Consider the following 21,579-nt stretch of genomic DNA (forward strand, 5'->3'; position numbering starts at 1 on the left):
CATTTTATTGCATTTAATTATATATCAATAAAACACTGGTTTTAAAAAAGTCTCTCATGGGAGGCTGGTCTAGGCAACCTTGAGGATCCCTTTAACCCTAGTCCAAGGATTTTTTTTTTTTTTTTTTTTTTTGAGGCGGAGTCTTGCTCTGTTGCCCAGGCTGGAGTGCAGTGGCCAGATCTCAGCTCACTGCAAGCTCCGCCTCCCGGGTTCCCGCCATTCTCCTGCCTCAGCCTCTCAAGTAGCTGGGACTACAGGCGCCCGCCACCTCGCCTGGCTAGTTTTTTGTATTTTTAGTAGAGACGGGGTTTCACTGTGTTCGCCAGGATGGTCTCGATCTCCTGACCTTGTGATCCGCCCATCTCGGCCTCCCAAAGTGCTGGGATTACAGGCTAGAGCCACCGCGCCTGGCTAGGATTTTCTAAAAAATAAAAAAGGCCGGGCGTGGTGGCTCACGCCTGTAATCCCAGCACCATTTGGGAGGCCAAGATGGGCTTTTCACAAGGTCAGGAGATCGGGACCATCCTGACTAACATGGTGAAACCCCGTCTCTACTAAAAATACAAAAAAAAATTAGTCGGGCGTGGTACCAGGCACCTGTAGTCCCAGCTACTCGGGAGGCTGAGGCAGGAGAATGGCATGAACCCAGGAGGCAGAGCTTGCAGTGAGTCAAGATCTCACCACTGCACTCTAGCCTGGGCAACAGAGCAAGACTCCGTTTCAAAAAAGAAAAAAGAAAAAAAAAAGGGTGGGCATGGGGACTCACACCTATAATCCCAGCACTTTGGGAGGCTGAGGAGGGAGGATCGCCTGAGCCCAAGAATTCCAGATCAGCCTGGGCAACATAGTGAAACGCCACCTCTACAAAAAATAAAATAAATGAGCCAGACATGGTGGTGCATACTTGTAGTCCCAGCTACTTGGGAGGCTGAGGCAGGAGGATCACTTGAGCTCAGGAGTTTGAGATTCCAATGAGCTATGATTGTACCACTGCACTCTAGCCTGGGTGACCAAGTGAGACCCTGTCTCTTAAAAAAAAAAAAGAAAAGAAAAGAAGGAAGGAAAGGAAGGCATATATTAAATCATTTGAACATTTTAAAAGTCCTGACTACTTTGTTTCACCAACATAAAAATGACAAGGCTATGGTCATGATATTGAAAACCTACCTGGCACTGTAATACAGAAATCTTGGATTTTATTATTTTCTTCCCTGATCCTCATTCCAATATCAGTCAATCAAATATTTAAAAAGTAATAATATGCAAATCATACATAAAGAAAATATAGTGGCCGGGTACAGTGGTCATGCTTGTAATCCCAGCTCTTTGGGAGGCAGAGGCGGGTGGATCGCTTGAGGCCAGGAGTTTGAGACCAGCCTGGCTAACATGGTGAAACCCTGTCTCTACTAAAAATACAAAAATTTAAAAATTAGTTGGGCATAGTGGCGCACACCCATCTACTCGGGAGGCTGAGGCAGGAGAATCCTTTGAACCCTGTAGGCGGAGGTTGGAGTGAGCCGAGATCACGCCACTGCACTCCAGCCTGGGCAACAGAATGAGACTCTGTCAAAAAAAAAAAAAAATTAAAAAAGAAAAGAAAATATAGTAAATATATTTAATGAATGAAGGCATGATTTATTTAATTCCCAACTTGACGTTGTATCATTATAACAATGTATCCGGTAAGTACTTATTTTAAAATTCTAATTCTAATGGGAAAGAAGACAAACTCAGACACTTCAACTCTGTTTGGGGATTGCCCCAATCTTGCACTGAGGGTGCTCCTGTGTGCAAGGGATTGCATCATTGATTCATGCCGTTTGGCAACATGCGGCTGCTGTAAGATTAGGCAAGTGAAGTTACCCAAAACATAAATCAATGAAAAGCAAGCCTGAAGATTCTAGGAAATGATCTGCCTACGCGATTAAGAAGAAATGTAGACTCAGAGAGGAAGCCTGGAAAAGGAAAAGGAAAGTCGGCAAAATCAGAAAGTTGGGTGCAGGGAAGGCACAAGCCAGGACTCACGCTATGTCCTGGGCCTCCGGGGCTCCTTTCGGCTGCAGGGGGCCAGCGCCGGCTCCAACGCTCAGGCAAGCAGTTCCCAGGTAGGTGAACTGTGCACACTCAGGGCCTCCACTGAACGCTCTCTTGAAATCTGCTGATAAGCGGGGTGGCTTCTGATGAGTTCTGCAAGTGCTTCTGTAAACTGGAGACACCAGATCTCTGTTCTGCAAAACCGGGCTGGAAGGACGCTTTGGCCCCGCCCCAGGGGAGGGGCTCCCCGAACCAGCCCTCTCCTCCTCCGGGGCTCAGTGCCTGTAGTCCGGGAGGTGCACGGTGCGGAGTGAGCTTTTGCTTTTCCGCAAAGCCGCGCCCTGTGGCACCTCCGCTTTGCAGAGGAACAAAAAAGCTCCTGGACCTTCAGCAGCTGCTCCGCGCTGCCGCCACTACCACTTAGGATAAGGGTAGGTGAGGGAAGCAAGGGACCGCTGCACTGATTTTGCAATTAATAAAACCCCGTCGGGGAGCCTCTTTTGAAATCCACGTTTGGCATTATGCGCTTGCAGCACTGTAGGTCCCAAAAGAACTTCAAAGACTACTTATATTCTTTCTTCTTTTTTTTTGAAATGGAGTCTCTCTCGGTCGCCTGGGCTGGAATGCAGTGGCACGATCTCAGTTTACTGCAAGCTCCGCCTCCCGGGTTCACGGCATTCTCCTGCCTCAGCCTCCCAAGTAGCTGGGACTACAGGTGCCCGCCACCACACCCAGCTAATTTTTTTGTATTTTTAGTAGAGACGGGGTTTCACCGTGTTAGCCAAGATGACCTCGTGATCCGCCCACCTCGGCCTCCCAAAGTGTTGGGATTACAGGCGTGAGCCACCACGCCCAGCCAAGACTACTTATATTCTCAATTAAAATGCAACCATGAGTAACAAAATGAGTCTTTGCACCTTGTTTTTATTTTATTTTTAATTTTTATTTATGTTTTTAAATAGAGTGGGGGGGGCTCCCATTCCTGGGCTCAAGCGATCCTCCCTCCTCAGCCTCCCAAAGTCTTGGGATTACAGGTGTGAGCTACCGCGCCTGGCCTATTTCTTTTTAAAATTTTTCTGGCCAGGCTGGGTGGCTCAAGCCTGTAATCCCAGCACTTTTGCAGGCTGCGGCAAGCAGATCATCTGAGGTCAGGCGTTCGAGACCAGCCTGGCCAGCATGGCAAAACTCCATCTCAAGCAAAAACACAAAATTAGCGGGGCATGGTGGTGCATGCCTGTAGTCCCAGCTACTTGAGAGGCTGAGGCAGAGAACTGCTTGACCCCGGGGAAGGAGGTTGCAGTGAGCCACGATCGTGCCACTGCACTACAGCCTGAGCAACAGAGTAAGACTTGTTTAAAAATATATATATAAATTCCATGTGTCACTTGCCCAGCTCCTTGTATGTTAACTACAACAAATAATGGGTGTTTCCCCCAAACATTTACCACTAGAGTTAGCTGGCTAGAGCTGGGCATCGAGGTCCACTCTAAAACACAACCTGAAACCTCAAAGGCTGACAGTCTGCACTCCAGGCTCACTCTACGTTGCTTACCCACACAGAGGATGCAATCCCTGGGGTGGGACACTTGGTCACAGCATCTCTGCCCTTAGCTACAGGACCCTCCTCACCAAAACACAATTTTTTTTTTTTCCTGAGGCTGAGTCTCACTCTGTTTCCCAGGCTGGAGTGCAGTGGTGTGATCTCAGCTCACTGCAACCTCTGCCTCCTGGGTTCAAGCAAGTCTCCTGCCTCAACCTCCCCAGTAGCTGGGATTACAAGCGCACACCACCATGCCCAGCTAATTTTTGTGTTTTTAGTAGAGACTGGGTTTCACCATGTTGGCCAGGCTGGTCTCAAACTCCTGACCTCAAATGATCTGCCCACTGCAGCCTCCCAAAGTGCTGGGATTACGGGCATGAGCCACCATGCCCAGCCTGCTGTAGTTTTTTAAAAAGCGGAATAGGCTGGGCACACTGGCTCACGCCTGTAATCCCAGCACTTTCGGAGGCCGAGGCGGGTGGATCACCTGAGGTCAGGAGTTCAAGACCAGCCTGGCCAACAATTTGAAACCCTGTCTCTACTAAAAATATAAAAATTAGCCTGCCATGGTGGCGCCTGCCTGTAATCCCAGCTACTTGGGAGGCTGAGGCAGGTGAATCGCTTGAACCTGGGAGGCGGAGGTTGCAGTGAGGTGAGACCACACCACTGCACTCCAGCCTGGGCAACAGAGTGAGAATCCATCTCAAAAAAAACACACAAAAAACAAAAGCATAATAAAACAAAATGTTAAACACCAGATGTTTGTATCTAAGTGTAAGTGGTAACTGGGAATTTATTTTGAGGGGAAAAGAAACTCAAGTAAGTAAATGTGGAAGGCTAGAAGAGTTAACTTATGCTATTTATATTTCATAAATGTTTAATATTAAATATTCCTTAAAATATTAAATATTCTTAAAAATTTCAGATAAAATATTTATATTTACTAAAATCTGGCTGGGTGTGGTGGTGCATGCTTACAGTCCCAGCTACTTGGGAGGCTGAGGCGGGAGGATCATTTGAGCTCAGGATTTCAAGGTTACAGTATGCCATGATCATGCCACTGTTCTCCACCTTGGGTAACAGAGCAAGCCCTTGTCTCTGAAAAATTAATTAATTAAAATCTGTCACCTATTCATGGTCCTGGAATCAACCTCACATTCACACCTGTATTAATACTTGTGGGCATGACATGGCTGTATTGTAGACATTGTTTTGCTAGAGCACATCACATTAAAAATATATATAGTTGCCTAGAAGACACTAATGAGTGGTCACATATAACAACTAGGAGGTAATCTTGCCAGACAAAGCAAAACTGTGAAACAGATTAAAATATGCTTCATCAGGCTGGGCACAGTGGCTCACGCCTGTAATCCCAGCACTTTGGGAGGCCGAGACGGGACGGTCACCTGAGGTCACGAGTTCGAGACCAGCCTGGCCAACATGATGAAACCCCATCTCTACTAAAAATACAAAAAGTAGCCAGGTCTGGTGGCAGGCACCTGTAATCTCAGCTACTGGGGAGGCTGAGGCAGAAGAATCACTTGAACCCAGGAGCAGAGGTTGCAGTGAACCGAGATTACACCACTGCACTCTAGCCTGGGTGACAAAGCCAGTCTAAAAACACAAAAAGCAAAAAAAAAAAAAAAAAAAAAAAAAAAAGCTTCAATGCTCTTCTTACTGGAATAACAGCACAAGTGAACCAAATACAATACAGCATAATGAAAGCATAATTACTGGAATAATAGCACATGAGAACCAAATACAATACAGCATAATGAAGGTATAATAAAAATATTAGCAAATTATTTAGCAAAGTTTTAATCACAATTGGTTAGTCAAAAGTAATACAGGTCATACTACTGTTCCTAAAGGTTTTCTTTTTTTTTTCTTTTGAGACAGGGTCTCACTGTCACCTAGGCTGGAGTGCAGTGGCATGATCACAGCTCACTGAAGCTTCGAACTCCTGGGCTCAAGCAATCCTCCTGCCTCAGCCTTCTGAGCAGGTGGGACCACAGGTGTGTGCCACCATACCAGGCTGTTTTTTTTTATGTTTAGTAGAGACTGGGTCTCATTAGTCTCCAACTCCTGGGCTCAAGTCCAAGCGTGATCCACTTTACCCGGCTCTCAAAGATTTTCTATAGATCACATTTTTGTAAGCTAACAAGTTTTTGTTTTTTTTTTTGAGATGGAGTCTCGCTCTGTCACCCAGGCTGGAGTGCAGTAGCGTGATCTCAGCTCACTGCAACCTCTGCCTCTCGGGTTCAAGCGATTCTCCTGCCTCAGCCTCCCAAGTAGGTGGGATTACAAGCATGCACCACCATGCCTGGCTAATTTTTGTATTTTTAGTACAGATGGCGTTTCACCATGTTAGACAGGCTGGTCTTGAACCCCTGGCCTCAGGTGATTCACTCGCCTTAGCCTCCCAAAGTGCTGGGATTATAGGATTGAGTCACCGTGCCCAGCCACAAATTTTCTAATGGCTAATTATGTTAGAATCATGTACTCTTTTTAAAAGTCATTCAGTGCTAATAGCCTTCTAAAGTATAGTAAATTGAAACAAGCCCTCCAGAAACAATATGGTGTTATTCAGTAACACTGAACACAAGCAGTGGAGCGCAGTGGCTCACTCCTGTAATCCCAGCACTTTGGGAAGCCGAGGTGGGTGGATCACGAAGTCAGGAGATTGAGACCATCCTGGCCAACATGGTGAAATCCCGTCTTAAAAATATTAAAAAAAAAAAAATTAGCCGGGCGTGGTAGCAGGTGCCTGTAGTCCCAGCTACTCGGAGGCTGAGGCAGGAGAATGGCATGAACCCAAGAGGCGGAGCTGCAGTGAGCCAAGATCACGCCACTGCACTCCAGCCTGGGTGACAGAGTGAGACTCCATCTAAAAAACAAACAAACAAAAAACATTGAACACAAGCAATTTCTACGACCCAGCAATTCCACCTGAGGAAGACACTCAGGAGAAACTTGCATGATTAAGCTGGCTGGGTGTGGTGCCTCATGCTTCTAATCCTAGCACTTTGGGAGGCCTGGATGGGAGGATCCCTTGAGCCCAGGAGTTCAAGACCACCCTGGGCAACATATTGAGACCTAATCTGTACAAAAATAAACAAAATTACCTGGACGTGGTGGCACACATCTCGAATCCCAAGTACTTGCGAAGCTGAGGTGGGAGGATGACTTGAGCCTAGGAGCCTTAGGCTGCGCTAAGATCACGACACTGCACTCCAGCCTGGGTGACAGAGTGAGACTCCACCCCCCAAAAAAAGAAAAAAAAAAAAAAAGAGGCTGGGTGCAGCGGCTCATGCCTGTAATCACAGCACTTTGAGAGGCTGAGGCGGGCAGATCACCTGAGGTCAGGAATTTGAGACCAGCCTGACCAACATGGAGAAACCCTGTCTCCTCTAAAAATACAAAATTAGCTGGGTGTAGTGGCGCATACCTGTAATCCTAGCTACTCACGAGGCTGAGGCAAGAGAATCGCTTGAACCCGGGAGGCAGAGGTTGTGGTGACCCGGAATTATGCCATTGCACACCTGCCTGGGCAACAAGAACAAAACTCTGTCTCAAAAAAAAACAGGCCGGGCACGGTGGCTCACGCCTGTAATCCCAGCACTTTGGGAGGCCGAGACGGGCAGATCACGAGGTCAGGAGATCGAGATCATCCTGACTAACACTGTGAAACCCCGTCTCTACTAAAATACAAAAAAATTAGCCGGGCGTGGTGGCAGGCGCCTGTAGTCCCAGCTACTCCAGGGGCTGAGGCAGAATGGCGTGAACCCGGGAGGCAGAGCTTGCGGTGAGCCGAGATTGCGCCACTGCACTCCAGCCTGGGCGACAGAGTGAGACTCCGTCTCAAAAAACAAAAACAAAACAAAACAAAACAAAAACAAAAAAAACCCTGACACTTGTATGATTGGAGGAGCCACATATATAAGAATTTTCACAGCAGTACTGTGAACATTCTCAGTTACTGTGATACTCCAATAGCCACTGGAAACTTTAAAAAGAGACTATCATTTAATGTCATAAATGATAACTTACAACATAAAATTCAGGACAGTAGTTACTTCTGAAAGTAAGAAAGGAAATGAGACTGAGAAAAGGTATGTAGAGTTAATCACTGGCATTATAACAATAATGTTTCTTTAAGTAGGATAGTAGGTGTACAGATGCTTTTTGTATCTGTGTGTATAAAATATTGCTAACAAATGTAATATTTCATATCAATATGTTAAATACCAATACATTGCTGGCAGGGTGCAGTAGCTCATGCCTGTAATCCCAGCACTTGGGAGGCTGAGGCAGGCAGATCACAATGTCAGGAGATCGAGACCATCCTGGCCAACATGGCAAAACCCCATCTCTACTAAAATACAAAAAATCAGCCGGGCATGGTGGCACGTACCTGTAGTCCCAGCTACTAGGGAGGCTGAGGCAGGGGAATCGCTTGAACCCAGGAGGCGGAGGTTGCAGTGAGCCGAGATCATGCCACTGCACTCCAGCCTGGTGACAGAGAAAGACTCTTATCGCTAAATAAATAAATACCAGTACCTTAAAATAGCATAAATGTCTTAGAAGAATACAGTAAACACAGTTTAAAATGTGATTTAATATAAACATTGGGATTCAAAATAAGTCACGCCATGGAAATATGCTCATGACAGGTCACATGAATAAAGGAAGTTGCAGAACATACACATAGTTTGAGTCCCCAGTTTTGAACAAAGAAATCTCTATGTGTGTCTATATCCAGGTATGGTATATGGTTATATATCTATGTCTATATAGCTATATAAAAGAGGAAACACTGTTTATTTATTTATTTAATTTTTATTTTTTTGAGACAGTGTGTGACTCTGTCACTGTCCAGGCTGGAGTGCAGTGGTGCAATCTCAGCTCACTGAAATCTCCACCTTCCGGGTTCAAGCACTGGGATTATAGTTGTAAGCCACCACACCTTGCCTACAGCTATCTTTATCATGGAAAAAGTGGGGAAAATTTATATTACAAAGTGGTATGATTACAGTATAAGAACTGCAGCAATATTTGACCGAATCTTCCCCTTCCTCCTCCTAGAAATTATGCAAAGTGATAGGGAGATGTGGTTGAGGGGTGAATGAGGCAGAAATCCCATATTCAGCAAAACCAGAAGACAAAAAGTCACTGGAGACTCCAAGACCTGCACAAGGGCTACCAAAGTTACACGGGAAGAGGCAGACGCAGATCCCAAAAAACACCTGCTAAAACATACTCTCTGAAGGTGAGCTGTTCATGCCACAGTGCAAACATGTGTTGTTTGAAATAAGCACAGCAGAGCAGGGATAAAAAGAACTGAGGGCAAGTCTCAGTCAAGCAGAAGGGGAGTTGAAACCCCTGTAACCCAAGGGGCGAAGGGCATCTCTCCTGGCCTGAGCATCTTATGGGCAGAGTTAAGGTCCTAAAACCCAGCTCACTCTCCTAGGGAGGGCATGGGAAAAGAATCAGCCTTCCAAGTAAATTCAATGTAGGGTGTGTCATTAACATTCTATTTTGGCCAGCACAGTAGCTCATGCCTATAATCCAAACACTTTAGGAAGCTAAGGCAAGAGGATTGCTTGAGCCTAAGAATTTGAGATGAACCTGGTCGTCATAGCAAGACTCTATCTCTTTTGTTTTTTTTTGTTGTTGTTGTTTGTTTGTTTGTTTGAGGTGGAGGCTTGCTCTGTGGCCCAGACTGGACTACAGTGGCGCAATCTCAACTTACTGCAACCTCTGCCTCCCGGGTTCAAGTGATTCTCCTGCCTCAGCCTCCCAAGTAGCTGGGATTACATGCGCGTGCCACCATGCCCAGCTAATTTTTGTATTTTTAGTAGAGACGGGGTTTCACCATGCTGGTCAGGCTGGTCTTGAACTCCTGACCTCGTCATCCGCCCACCTTGACCTCCAAAAGTGCTGGTATTACAGGCGTGAGCCACTGCACCTGGCCCTAAGACTCTATCACTTAAAAGGACAGAGAGACAGTGAGAGCAGGAGCCACTCGCGCCTGTAATCCCAGCACTTTGGGAGGCCAAGGCAGGCGGACTGCTTGAGTCCAGGAATTTGAGACCAGCCCGGGTGACATAGCAAAACCCCATCTCTACAAAAAAAAATACCAAAAAAGGCCGGGCACGGTGGCTCACAACTGTAATCCCAGCTACTGGGGAGGCTGAGGCACAAGAATCCCTTGAATCCAGGAGATGGAGGTTGCAATGAGCTGAGATTGCACCACTGTACTCCAGAAAAAAAAAGGAAGAAAGTAGATGAAGAGCTCACAGGAAATGCAGGGGCTGTGTGCCCTATGTGCAGTGATTGGTGGTGATGCTAGGGAGTACTGGACTGGGAGGAGAAGCCCTACAGGGCCAGTTTAGAACAGTGCAAAGAAACAACAAAAATAAAAATAAACAAAACAAAACAAAAAATAGTACACAGCAAAGGAGGCAGAGCTACAAAAAAACCACCAAGAGCCACATTGAATGACACAGTCTGACTGTGGCAGCTGAAAATCTTCATTTGCATTGGGAAGCTTGGAAAACTACCCTGGTCCCTTTCCTTCAGAGAAGACCCTTGCAAATGATCAGTCCAGAAGAATACAGCTCATTCTATAATGGATTAAGAAAGAAAAAAGAAAGGGACACCTTTGTTATGGGCTGAACTGTGCTCCCCCAAAGTCCACATCTTGAAGTCTTAACCCCCAGTACCTCAGAATGTGACTATATTTGGCGACAAGGTTTTCGTTTGTATGTTCGTTCGTTTGAAACTGAGTCTTGCTCTGTTGCCAGGCTGGAGTGCAGTGGTGTGATCTCAGCTCACTGCAACCTCCACCTCCCGGTTCAAGCAATTCTCCTGCCTCAGCCTCCTGAGTAGCTGGGACTACAGGTGCCCACCACCATGCCCAGCTAATTTTTGTATTTTTAGTATAGATGGAGTTTCACCATGTTGGCCAGAATGGTCTTGATCTCTTGACCTCGTGATCTGCCCGCCTCAGTGTCCCAAAGTGCTGAGATTACAGGTATGAGCCACCTCACCTGTCCCGGAGACAAGGTCTTTAAAGAGGTGATTATGTTAAAATGAGGTCTTTAGAGTGAGCCCTAATCTAATCTGATCAGTGTCCTTGTAAGAAGAGAAAATTTGGACATGGAAAGACATCAGAAACATGTGAGTGCGCTGGGCACAGTGGCTCACGCCTGTAATCCCAGCACTTTGGGAGGCCAAGGTTGGCAGATCACTTGAGGCCAGGAGTTCAAGACTAGCTGGGGCAACACGACAAAACACTGTCTCTAATAAAAATACAAAAATTAGTCCGGTGTGGTAGTGCATGCCTGTAATCCCAGCTACTCATGAGGCTGAGGCAGGAGAACTGCTTCAACTGGGAGGCAGAGGTTGCAGTCAGCTGAGATTGTGCCACACTGCACTCCAGCCTGGGCGACAGAGTGAGACTCTGTCTCAAAAAAAAAAGATCTGGGCTGGGCACAGTGGCTTATGCCTGTAATCCCAGCACTTTGGGAGGCTGAGGCCGGTGGATCACCTGAGGTCAGGAGTTCGAGACAAGCCTGGCCAACAGGGTGAAACCTCGTCTTTACTAAAACTACAAAAATTAGCAGGGTGTGGTGTTGTGCACCTATAATCCCAGCTACTTGGGAGGCTGAAGCAGGAGAATTGCTTGAACCCAGGAGGTGGAGGTTACAGTGAGCCAAGATCCCTGCACTCCAGCCTGGGTAACAGAGCAAGATTCTGTCTCAAAAAACAAACAAACAAACAAACAAACAAAACTGTCTGAAAAAAACTTAATGAATTATTTCCAAGAAGGAAAAACAAAAATACAAGTATAGAGATTCATGGAAAAGATGACAAAATAAGACAAGACAAAAGTGATAAAATCCAGGAAAGAAACAGAAGGGAGCCAGGGACCTGTAATCTCAGCAGTCTGGGAGGCCAAAGCAGAAGGATTGCTTGAGGCCAGGAGTTCAAGACCAGCATAGGCAACAAAGTGAAGCACTGTCTCTACAAAACATCAAAAAATCATCCAGGCATGGTGACAAGTGCTTGTGGTCCCAGCTACACAGGAGGCTGAGGTAGGAGTAAAGCTTGAGCCCAGGAGGTTGAGGCTGCAGTTCATGCAGTTCATGAGACATGTTCATGCCACTGCACTCCAGCTTGGGCGACAGAATGGGACCCTGTCTCGAAAGGAAAAAAAAAAGGATGTAGAAGGAAAAAACATAACTATCACACTGGGCATGGTGGCACGTGGCTCTAATGCCAACTACTCAGGAGGCTGAGGCAGGAGGATCACTTGAGCACAGGAGTTCAAATCCGGCCTAGGAAACATATTGAGACACCATCTCCAAAAAACAGGTAAAATAACCATTACAGAAGTGAAGATGAAGCTAAAAGGAGCAAAAATAAAAGCGGACACTATGAAAAATATACTAACCAATATGGATGATAAAAATGAGAAAAGCTGGCCGGGTGCGGTGGCTCAAGCCTGTAATCCCAGCACTTTGGGAGGCCGAGACGGGTGGATCACGAGGTCAGGAGATCGAGACCATCCTGGCTAACACGGTGAAACCCTGTCTCTACTAAAAAATACAAAAAACTAGCCGGGCGAGGTGGCAGGCGCCTGTAGTCCCAGCTACTCGGGAGGCTGAGGCAGGAGAATGGCGTGAACCTGGGAGGCAGAGCTTGCAGTGAGCTGAGATCCGGCCACTGCGCTCCAGCCTGGGTGACAGAGCCAGACTCCGTCTCAAAAAAAAAAAAAAAAAAAAAATGAGAAAAGCAAACAGTATAAACGAAAGGAATTAAATGAAATTAGAGAAAAAATGATAGTTGGCCAGGTGCAGTGGCTCACGCTTGTAATCCTAGCACTTTGGGAGGCCAAGGTGGGTGGATCACCTGAGGTCGGGAGTTCAAGACCAGCCTGGCCAACAAGACCAACCCTGTCTCTACAAAAAATACAAAAATTAGCCAGGTGAGGTGGTGCACACCTGTAGTCCCAGCTACTTGGGAGGCTGAGGCATGAGAATTGCTTGAACTCGGGAGGGGGAGGTTGTAGTGAGCTGAGATGGCACCACTGCACTCCAGCCTGGGCGATAAAGTGAGACTCTATCTCAAAAAAAAATATATATATATATATACACACACACACACACACACACACACATATATGTATATATATAGCTATAGAAGACAGACCAAAGACAGCCAACATGCACAATTGAAATTTCCAATGAAGATAACCAAAACGTCAGAACAAATAAGTATTTAACTGGGTGTGCTGACTTGAACCTGTAGTCCCAGCTATTAGGTAGGCTGAGGTAGGAGGATCATATGAGGCCAGGAGTTCAAGGCCAGCCTCAGCAACAGACTAAGACTCCCCATCTCTAAAAATAAATAAATATTAAAGATATACAGGTCAGGCATGGTGACTCATGCCTGTAATCCTAGTACTTTGGGAGGCCAAAGTAGGAGGATCACTGGAGGTCAGGAGTTCGAGACCAGCCTGGGCAACATGAGACACCCCCCCCCCACCCACCCACCCCCTGTCTCTACAAAAAAAACAATTCACTGGGCATGGTGGCACACACCTGTTGGGAGGCTAAGGTTGGAGGATGGCTTGGGCCCCAGGGTGGAAGCTGCAGTGAGCTGTGATCGTGACACTGCACTCCAGCCTGAACAACAGAGCAAGACCCTGTCTCAAAAAAATAAATGAATAAAGTATGAGCCAGTGATGTTTTGTTTTAAAACAAGCCAAGCCATCATTCACACACAAAGGCTACAAATGATAGTTTTGAACATACAGGAATTCTGGGGATATTTTTCCCATGGGAATATTTTTCTTTTTTTGAGACAGAGTTTCGTCTTGTTGCCCAGGCTGGAGTGCAATGGCGTGATCTTGGCGCACCGCAACTTCTGCCTCCTAGGTTCAAGCGATTCTCCTGCCTCAGCCCCCCACGTAGCTGGGAATACAGGCATGTGCCACCACGCCTGGCTATTTTTGTATTTTTAGTAGAGACAGGGTTTCTCCATGTTGGTCAGGCTGGTCTCGAACTCCCAACCTCAGGTGGTCTGCCCACCTTGGCCTCACAAAGTGCTGGGATTACAGGCATGGGCCACTGTGCCCGGCCTCCCATGGGAATGTTTTTCTTGAGGAAACTGCTAATGAATAAACATTACTCACCAATGGATAGCAAAGGGAACTTCAGCAAAGGGACAAGCAGGAGCACTGAGTGTATAGAACTGCAAAACTAAGACTAAACAAACCCAGGTTTTGGGGAGAAAAAACAGAATGTAAATGTTACCTACTCTGACAATATAGAAATGATGCAATAGAAAAATTAGGAGGACAAAGATTATGGAATCAACGAAGTAGGGTGAGTTTTTGCAGGCTGTTTCATCTATAATAACTGAGAGTTAAAAGATTATTTAAATCACATTTAATTAACAGTGTAAGAACAATATCAAGAAAAACATTGCTGGCTAAAATCAGATAATAGGTCAGTCACCATGGCTGACACCTGTAATGCCAGCACTTAGGGAGGCTGAGGCAGGAGGATCGCTTGAGGCTAGCTACTTGGGAGGCTGAGGTGAGAGGATCATTTGAGCCCAAGAGTTCAAAGCTGCAGTGAGCTAATGATTGCGCCACTGCACTTTATTTAGCCTGAGTGACAGTGAGACTCCATCTCAAAAAAAAAAGGGCCAGGTGTGGTGACTCATGCTTATAATCCAGGCAGGCAGATCACTTGAGGTTGGGAGTTCGAGACCAGCCTAACCAACATGGAGAAACACCATCTCTACTAAAAATACAAAATTAGCTTGGCATGGTGGTGCATGCCTGTAATCCCAGCTACTCAGGAGGCTAAGGCAGGGCAACGCTTGAACCCGGTAGGTGGAGGTTGCAGCGAGCTGAGATGGCGCCATTGCACTCCAGCCTGGGCAACAAGAGTGAAACTCTGTTTCAAAAAAAAAAAAAAGAATTCTTGAATCCATACTGATACAAATTCATTCACTCATTCACTCATTCATGGAGGAGAAGGGAAAGTTCTTCCTTACAGCAGAATTCCAACCGATAAGTGTAAAATGAATGATGAAAGCAGAAAATTGGCCAGGTGTAGTGGCTCACTTCTGAATCCTACCTAGCAATTTGGTAGGCCAAAGTGGGAGGATGGCTTGAGGCAGGAATTCAAGACCAGCCTAAGCAACACAGCTTTTCGGAGACCTTGTCTCTGAAAAAAAATTAGCCAGGCACGATGGTGTATCACTTGAGCCCAGGAGGCTGAGGTTGCAGTAAGCAGTGACTGCGCCACTGCACTCCAGCCTGGGCACCAGAATGAGACCCTATCTCAAAAATATATATGAAATAAAAATGAATAGAAAATTACCACTTGCAAACTGTTAGGTTTGAGATTTGATTTTACCCTACTTACAAACTAATACATTAGCCTCTTGCTTGTTTTATGGATGTGGCCTAAGAAACAAGACTCCTGGCCAAGCACGGTGGCTCATGCCTATAATCCCAGGACTTTGGGAGGCTGAGGCAGGTGGATCATGAGGTCAGGAGATCGAGACCATCCTGGTCAACATGGTGAAATCCTGTCTCTACTGAAAATACAAAAATTAGCCGGGTGTGGTGGTGCGTGCCTGTAGTCCCAGCTACTCAGGAGGCTGAGGCAAGGAGAATCACTTAAACCCAGGAGGCAGAAGCTGCAGTGAGCCAAGATCGTGCCCTTGCACTGTGGCCTGGGTGACAGAGCAAGACTCTGTCTCAAAAAAAAAAAAAAAGAAAGAAACAAGTCTCCTGTCTCAGAGACAAAGAACTTTATTGCTTACAGAACAGCAAGCAGCACAGGCAGTAGGATAATTGCATCATTTTCCTTTTCCCTCCAACTTCCACGGGGTAACACGACATGACCCAGATGGATGCCTCAAAGACGGTGGGTTTGGATCACAGCTAAGGAACACTCAGCTCGGGGAATCTACTATTTTTGTTTTTGTTTATTGTTTTTTATTTTTTATTTTTTAGAGATAGAGTTTCGCTCTTGTTGCCCAGGCTGGAATGCAATGGCGCTATTTTGGCTCACCGCAACCTCTGCTTCCTGGGTTCAAGCTATTCTCCTGCCTCAGCCTCCCCAGTAGCTGGGATTACAGGCATGTGCCATCACACCTGGCTCACTGTGTATTTCTTTAGTAGACACGGGTTTTCTCCATGTTGGTCAGGCTGGTGTTGAACTCCCGACCTCAGGTGATCTGCCCACCTCGTTTATTGTTTTATTTTTGTAGAGATGGGGTCTTACTGTGTTGGTTGGTCTCGAACTCCTGGCCTCAAAGGATCCTCCACCTTCGCCTTCCAAAGTTCTGGGATGGCTGGGCGCAGTGGCTCACACCTGTAATCCCAGCACTTTGGGAGGCCGAGGGGGGCAAATCACCTGAAGTCAAGAGTTTGAGACCAGCCTGGCCAACATGGTGAAGCCCTGTCTCTACAAAAATACAAAAATTAGCCAGGTGTGGTGGCAGGTACCTGTAGTCCCAGCTACTCAAGAGGATGAGGCAGGAGAATCACTTGAACCCAGAAGGTGGAGGCTGCAGTGAGCCAATATCGCACCACTGCCTGGGCAACAGAGTGAGCAGAGTGAGACTCCACCTCAAAAAAAAAAAAAAAAAGTGCTGGGATTATAGACATGAGCCACTACGCCAGGCTGAAATCTATTGTTTTTATACCAAGCAGTGGGCAAGCCTGCTCTTTGTCCAGGAGGAAACATTAACTTGTCTCTGAAGATTAGTAGTTGTATAAACAACTCTGAGAAAAGCCCCAAATAAAGAGCATTCTTGGGCCTTGCATTCTTGGCATACACAGCAAGACATGTAAGCACGCAACAGATCCATGGAGGACTTTCAATACAAAGATCACAGTAATAATTGTTTCAGGCAAAAATTATTGATGGGCTGGGCACAGTGGCTCATGCCTGTAACCCCAGCGCTTTGGGAGGCTGAGGCAGGAGGACTGCTTGAGCCTAGGAGTTTGAAACTCACCCAAGCAACATACCATGACCTTATCTCTAAAAAAAAAAAAAAAAAAAAAAAAGTTTTAAATTAGCCAGGCATAGTGGTGTACACCTGAAGTCTCAGCTACTCAGGAGGTTGAGATAGGAAGCTGAGCCCAGGAGGTTCAGGCTGCAGTAAGCTGTGTGATTGAGCTACTGCACTCCAGCCTGGACGACAAAGTGAGACCCTGTCTCAAAAACAACAACAAAATCGATGAATGCTTAAATTAGTAGGCACTGTTACGATGAAAAACAGAACAGTCACATATTTTCCCACAAAATGTTTATTAAATGCTTACTAAATACAAAGAAAAGCTAGTAACTTTAAAGTAGAGCAATCTGGCAAACATTAACCAAGTGAACAAAGTTAACATCACCAGGAACGAGAAAAACTGACATCATGTGACTCTTCCTATGATGCCTTGAAAAGGACACATTCTCTGGTGTTCTTGCCAAAAAGGAACAACCTGTTTTTTTTTTTGTTGTTGTTGTTGTTTTTGATAACGGAGTCTTGCTCTATAGCCCAGGCTGGAGTGCAGTGGCGTGATCTCGACTCACTGCAACCTCCGCCTCCTGGGTTCAAGTGATTCTCCTGTCTCAGTCTCCTGAGTAACTGGGATTACAGGCGTGCACCACCATGCCCAGCTAATTTTTTGTATTTTTAGTAGAGACGGGATTGCACCATATTGGCCAGGATGGTCTCAATCTCTTGACCTCATGACCCACCCGCCTTGGACTCCCAAAGGGCTGGGATTACAGGCGTGAGCCACTGCACCCGGCCATAACCTGCATTTAAACATAAGAAAACATCAGGCCAGGCGCAGTGGCTCACGCCTGTAATCCCAGCACTTTGGGAGGCCAAGGCAGGTAGATGACCTGAGGTCAGGAGTTTGAGACCAGCCTGGCTAACATGCCGAAACCCTATCTCTACTAAAAGTACAAAAATTAGCCCAGCATGGTGGTGGGTGCCTGTAATCCCAGCTACTCCGGAGGCTGAGGCAGGAGAATCACTTGAACCCGGTAGGCAGAGGCTGCAGTGAGCAGAGATAGCGCCACTGCACTCCAGCCTGGGCAAAAGAGCGAGAGCGAGACTCCATCTTTAAAAAATTTGAAAAAAAAAAATCATAAGGAAACATCAAATAACCCTTAAGTAAGGAACAGTCTGTAAAATAACAGGCCAGTACTCAAAAAAAATGCCAAGATCATTAAAGACTGAAAAATTGCAGAACTGTTCCAGACTGAAGAATGTGACAACTAAATGTGAAGAGTAATTCTGGATAAATAGAATCCTGGGCCAGAGATAGAACATTCATGTTATAATTAGAAAAATTTGAATGAAATCTATAGATTGGATCCTACATCAATGTTAATTTCTTATTCCGGGGTTAAATGTGATGTTTACAATAGAGGGATCTGTGGGTAGAGTATGGGAATTCTTCTTACTGTTTTTCACAAATTCTTTTTATGTTTTTTTTTTTTGAGACGGAGTCTTGCTCTGTCACCCAAGCTGGAGTGCACTGGCCAGATCTCAGCTCACTGCAAGCTCCGCCTCCCGGGTTCACGCCATTCTCCTGCCTCAGCCTCCCAAGTAGCTGGGACTACAGGCGCCCGCCACCTCGCCCGGCTAGTTTTTTGTATTTTTTAGTAGAGACGGGGTTTCACCATGTTAGCCAGGATGGTCTCGATCTCCTGACCTTGTGATCCGCCCGCCTCGGCCTCCCAAAGTGCTGGGATTACAGGCTTGAGCCATGGCGCCCGGCCTTTTTATGTTTGAGACAGGGTCTCGCTCTATCACTCAGGCTGGAGTGTAGTGCTGCGATTCTGGCTCCCTGCAACCTCCGCCTCCCGGGTTCAAGCAATTCTGCCTCAGCCACACAAGTAGCTGGGAATACAGGCATGCGCCATGACACCTGGCTTTTTTTTTTTTTTGCTTTAAATTCAGGGAAACGTGCAGAATGTGCAGTTTTGTTACATAGATATACATATGCCATGGTGGTTTGCTGCACCCATTAACCCATCCTCTAGGTTTTTTTTGTTTGTGTGTTTTTGAGACAGAGTCTCACTCTGTCGCCCAGGCTGGAGTACAGTGGCACCATCTCGGCTCACTGCAAGCTCCACCTCCTGGATTCATGCCATTCTCTTACCTCAGCCTCCCGAGTAGCTGGGACTACAGGCGCCTGCCACCATGCCCAGTTAATTTGTTTTTTGTATTTTTTAGTAGAGACGGGGTTTCACCACGTTGGTCAGGCCGGTCTCGAACTCCTGACCTCGTGATCCGCCCACCTCAGCCTCCCAAAGTGCTGGGATTACAGGCATGAATCACTGTGCCTGGCCTTTTTTTTTTTTTTTTTTTTTTTTGAGGAGTCTCGCTCTGTTGCCCAGGCTGGAGTGCAGTGACACGATCTTGGCTCACTGCAACTTCCATCTCCAGAATTCAAATGGTTCTCCTTCCTCAGCCTCCTAAATAGCTGGGATTACAGGCGTGCGCCACCACACCCAGCTTTTTTTTTTTTTTTTTTTTTTTTGAGACAGAGTCTCGCTCTGTCGCCCAGGCTGGAGTGCAGTGGCCGGATCTCAGCTCACTGCAGGCTCCGCCTCCCAGGTTTATGCCATTCTCCTGCCTCAGCCTCCCGAGTAGCTGGGACTACAGGCGCCCGCCACCTCGCCCGGCTAGTTTTTTGTATTTCTTAGTAGAGACGGGGTTTCACCGTGTTAGCCAGGATGGTCTCGATCTCCTGACCTCGTGATCCGCCCATCTTGGCCTCCCAAAGTGCTGGGATTACAGGCTTGAGCCACCGCGCCCATCCTCCAGCTAACTTTTTACATTTTTGGTAGCGATGGGGTTTCACCATGTTGGCAAGGTTGGTCTTGAACTCCTGACCTCAAGTGATCTGCCCACCCGGCCTCACGAAGTACTGGAATTACAGGTGTGAGCCACTGTGCCTGGCTGGCCTTTTTTTTTTTTTTTTTTTTTGAGACAGAGTCTGGCTCTGTCACTCAGGCTGGAGTGCAGTGGCATGATCTTGGCTCACTGCAACCTCTGCTTCCTGAGTTCAAGCAATCCTCATGCCTCAGCCTCCCTAGTAGTTTGGATCACAGATGCACACCACCAGGCTAGGCTAATGTTTGTATTGTTACAGAGACGGGGTTTCACCATGTTGGCCTGGATGGTCTTGAACTCCTGACCTCAAGTGATCCGCCCGCCTCGGCCTCCCAAAGTGTTGGGATTACAAGCATTCACCACCATGTCTGGCCTCCTCATAACATTTTTAACAGCAGTTATAATAAATCTGAATGCACACCATGTAATGCCTATGGAACTAATAACTAATCTTCTATTGTGCAGTGCTACTAGTCATATATATAGATGTTTTTGTGATTCTCAAATACACAAACCACCTAAAAGCATCATATATCCAGATATTCACTGCAGCCTGAATAGCAGATTGGGAACAACTTAAACATTAGTCAGTAGGTGACCGGTTAGTTGTGTCATTCTTTTTGAGACAGGGTCAGCTCTGTCGCTCAGGCTGAAGTGCAGTGGCAAGATCATAGCTGACTGCAACCTCCGCCTCCCAGATTCCAGCGATCCTCGCACCTCAGCCTCCCAAGTAGCTGGGACCACAGACGTGCAGCACCACGCCCGGCTAATTTTTGTATATTTTGTAGAGATGGAGTCTCGCTATGCTGCCTCGACTGATCTTGAACTCTCAGGCACAAGTGATGCCTCCGCCTCAGCCTCCCAAAGTGCCGGGATTACAGGCATGAGCCACTGAGCCCTGGCCCCTAGTTGTGTCATTCTTACAAAGAACATCACGCAGCTGTTACCGAGGACTTCCCATTAGTCTTGATATGGCACAATCTCCAAGACACTTAAAGTATAACACACCCTACAGTGTGTATTATGAATTGCTGTTTGTGTGAGGAAATGATTATATTCATACGTAAGTTTATAAATTCAGAAAGCATTCCAAAAATTCATAGAGTATCCAGGGGGTAACTTTGCCTCTAGTGTTGAACTAGAGGTGGGAGGAAGATTTGATTTCCACCACATGCCCTTTGGTGCCTTTTGAATTCAGAACAATTCCCATTATTTATTAAAAATAAAATACCAGCCGGGTGCGGCAGCTCACGCCTATAATCCCAACACTTTGGAAGGCGGAGGCGGGAGGATCACTTGAACTCTGAAGTTTGAGACCACCCTGGGCAACATGGTGAGACCCTATGTCTACAAAAAGAAAATAAATAAAGTAAAATATCACGTGTTACGGAATCCCTGGTATTTGGCGGGACACTGGATACTGGAGACAACTGTGGAGCTCTTTGGAAATTTACCTTAACAGGGAGTCCTCTCAAAGGCAGGAATGACTCTACAAGGGTGAGTTTTCAAATCTGCCATGGGGGCCTCGGGCCTCAGCAGCATCCAGAGCCCTACGGACGGGCAGGTTCTTACGTCTCAACTCCCATCGCACCAGTTCTGTAGCTTTCTAAAGGTATCCAGCACTTTCTACCTTGCATTCTATCTTCATCTTCGCTAGGCCTCACAGCACCGCATGATTCCGGGGGAGGGTGCTTATCAGACTCGCGTGTGTCCCCACGGCACCTAAGGCACCATCAAGCACACGGTCCAGAAAGCTCCAATGAAAGACATAAAAGGGTGAACCCGGGGGGCGGAGCTTGTAGTGAGCCGAGATCGCGCCACTGCACTCCAGCCTGGGCGACAGAGCGAGACTCCGTCTCAAAAAAAAAAAAAAAAAAGGCATAAAAGCAGCAAAGAAAGGAGACTGAGGGGCAAACCGCGAGAGTAGAGGCGGGAGGAGGCCCACCCTACGCCCTGCCCCCCCGGAGCACAAGCACCGACTGCGTCCTGGGCTCCGGGTCCACAAAGCTGGGCCCCACTGAGTTGCGACACCTGAACCAAGGAGCACGGTCGGCAGGGAA

At 46.7% G+C, this 21,579-nt stretch overlaps 1 protein-coding gene across 2 annotated transcripts in view; it reads right to left on the minus strand.

The window, feature by feature from the left end:
• Nucleotides 1-21,576, minus strand: part of LOC117083594 (phosphoserine phosphatase-like) — a 41,124-nt gene extending 19,548 nt beyond the window's left edge. Inside the window, exons 1-2 of one of the 2 annotated variants that reach the window (XR_004437134.1) lie at nt 20,974-21,576; nt 2,026-2,206 (exon numbers count right to left, since the gene is read on the minus strand). Coding sequence is in view for 1 of the 2 variants with exons in the window: in XM_033211444.1 (XP_033067335.1) it covers nt 2,026-2,206; nt 21,150-21,156 (188 nt within the window). In the remaining variant the exon portion in view is untranslated. The remainder of the gene's footprint in view (nt 1-2,025; nt 2,207-20,973) is intronic. The other variant, XM_033211444.1, reaches the window with a different exon arrangement.
• Nucleotides 21,577-21,579: the final 3 nt, after the last annotated feature.

The sequence above is a fragment of the Trachypithecus francoisi genome, unplaced genomic scaffold (assembly GCF_009764315.1).
Source record: "Trachypithecus francoisi isolate TF-2019V2 unplaced genomic scaffold, Tfra_2.0 Contig00380, whole genome shotgun sequence".
In the NCBI taxonomy this organism is placed as follows: domain Eukaryota; kingdom Metazoa; phylum Chordata; class Mammalia; order Primates; family Cercopithecidae; genus Trachypithecus; species Trachypithecus francoisi.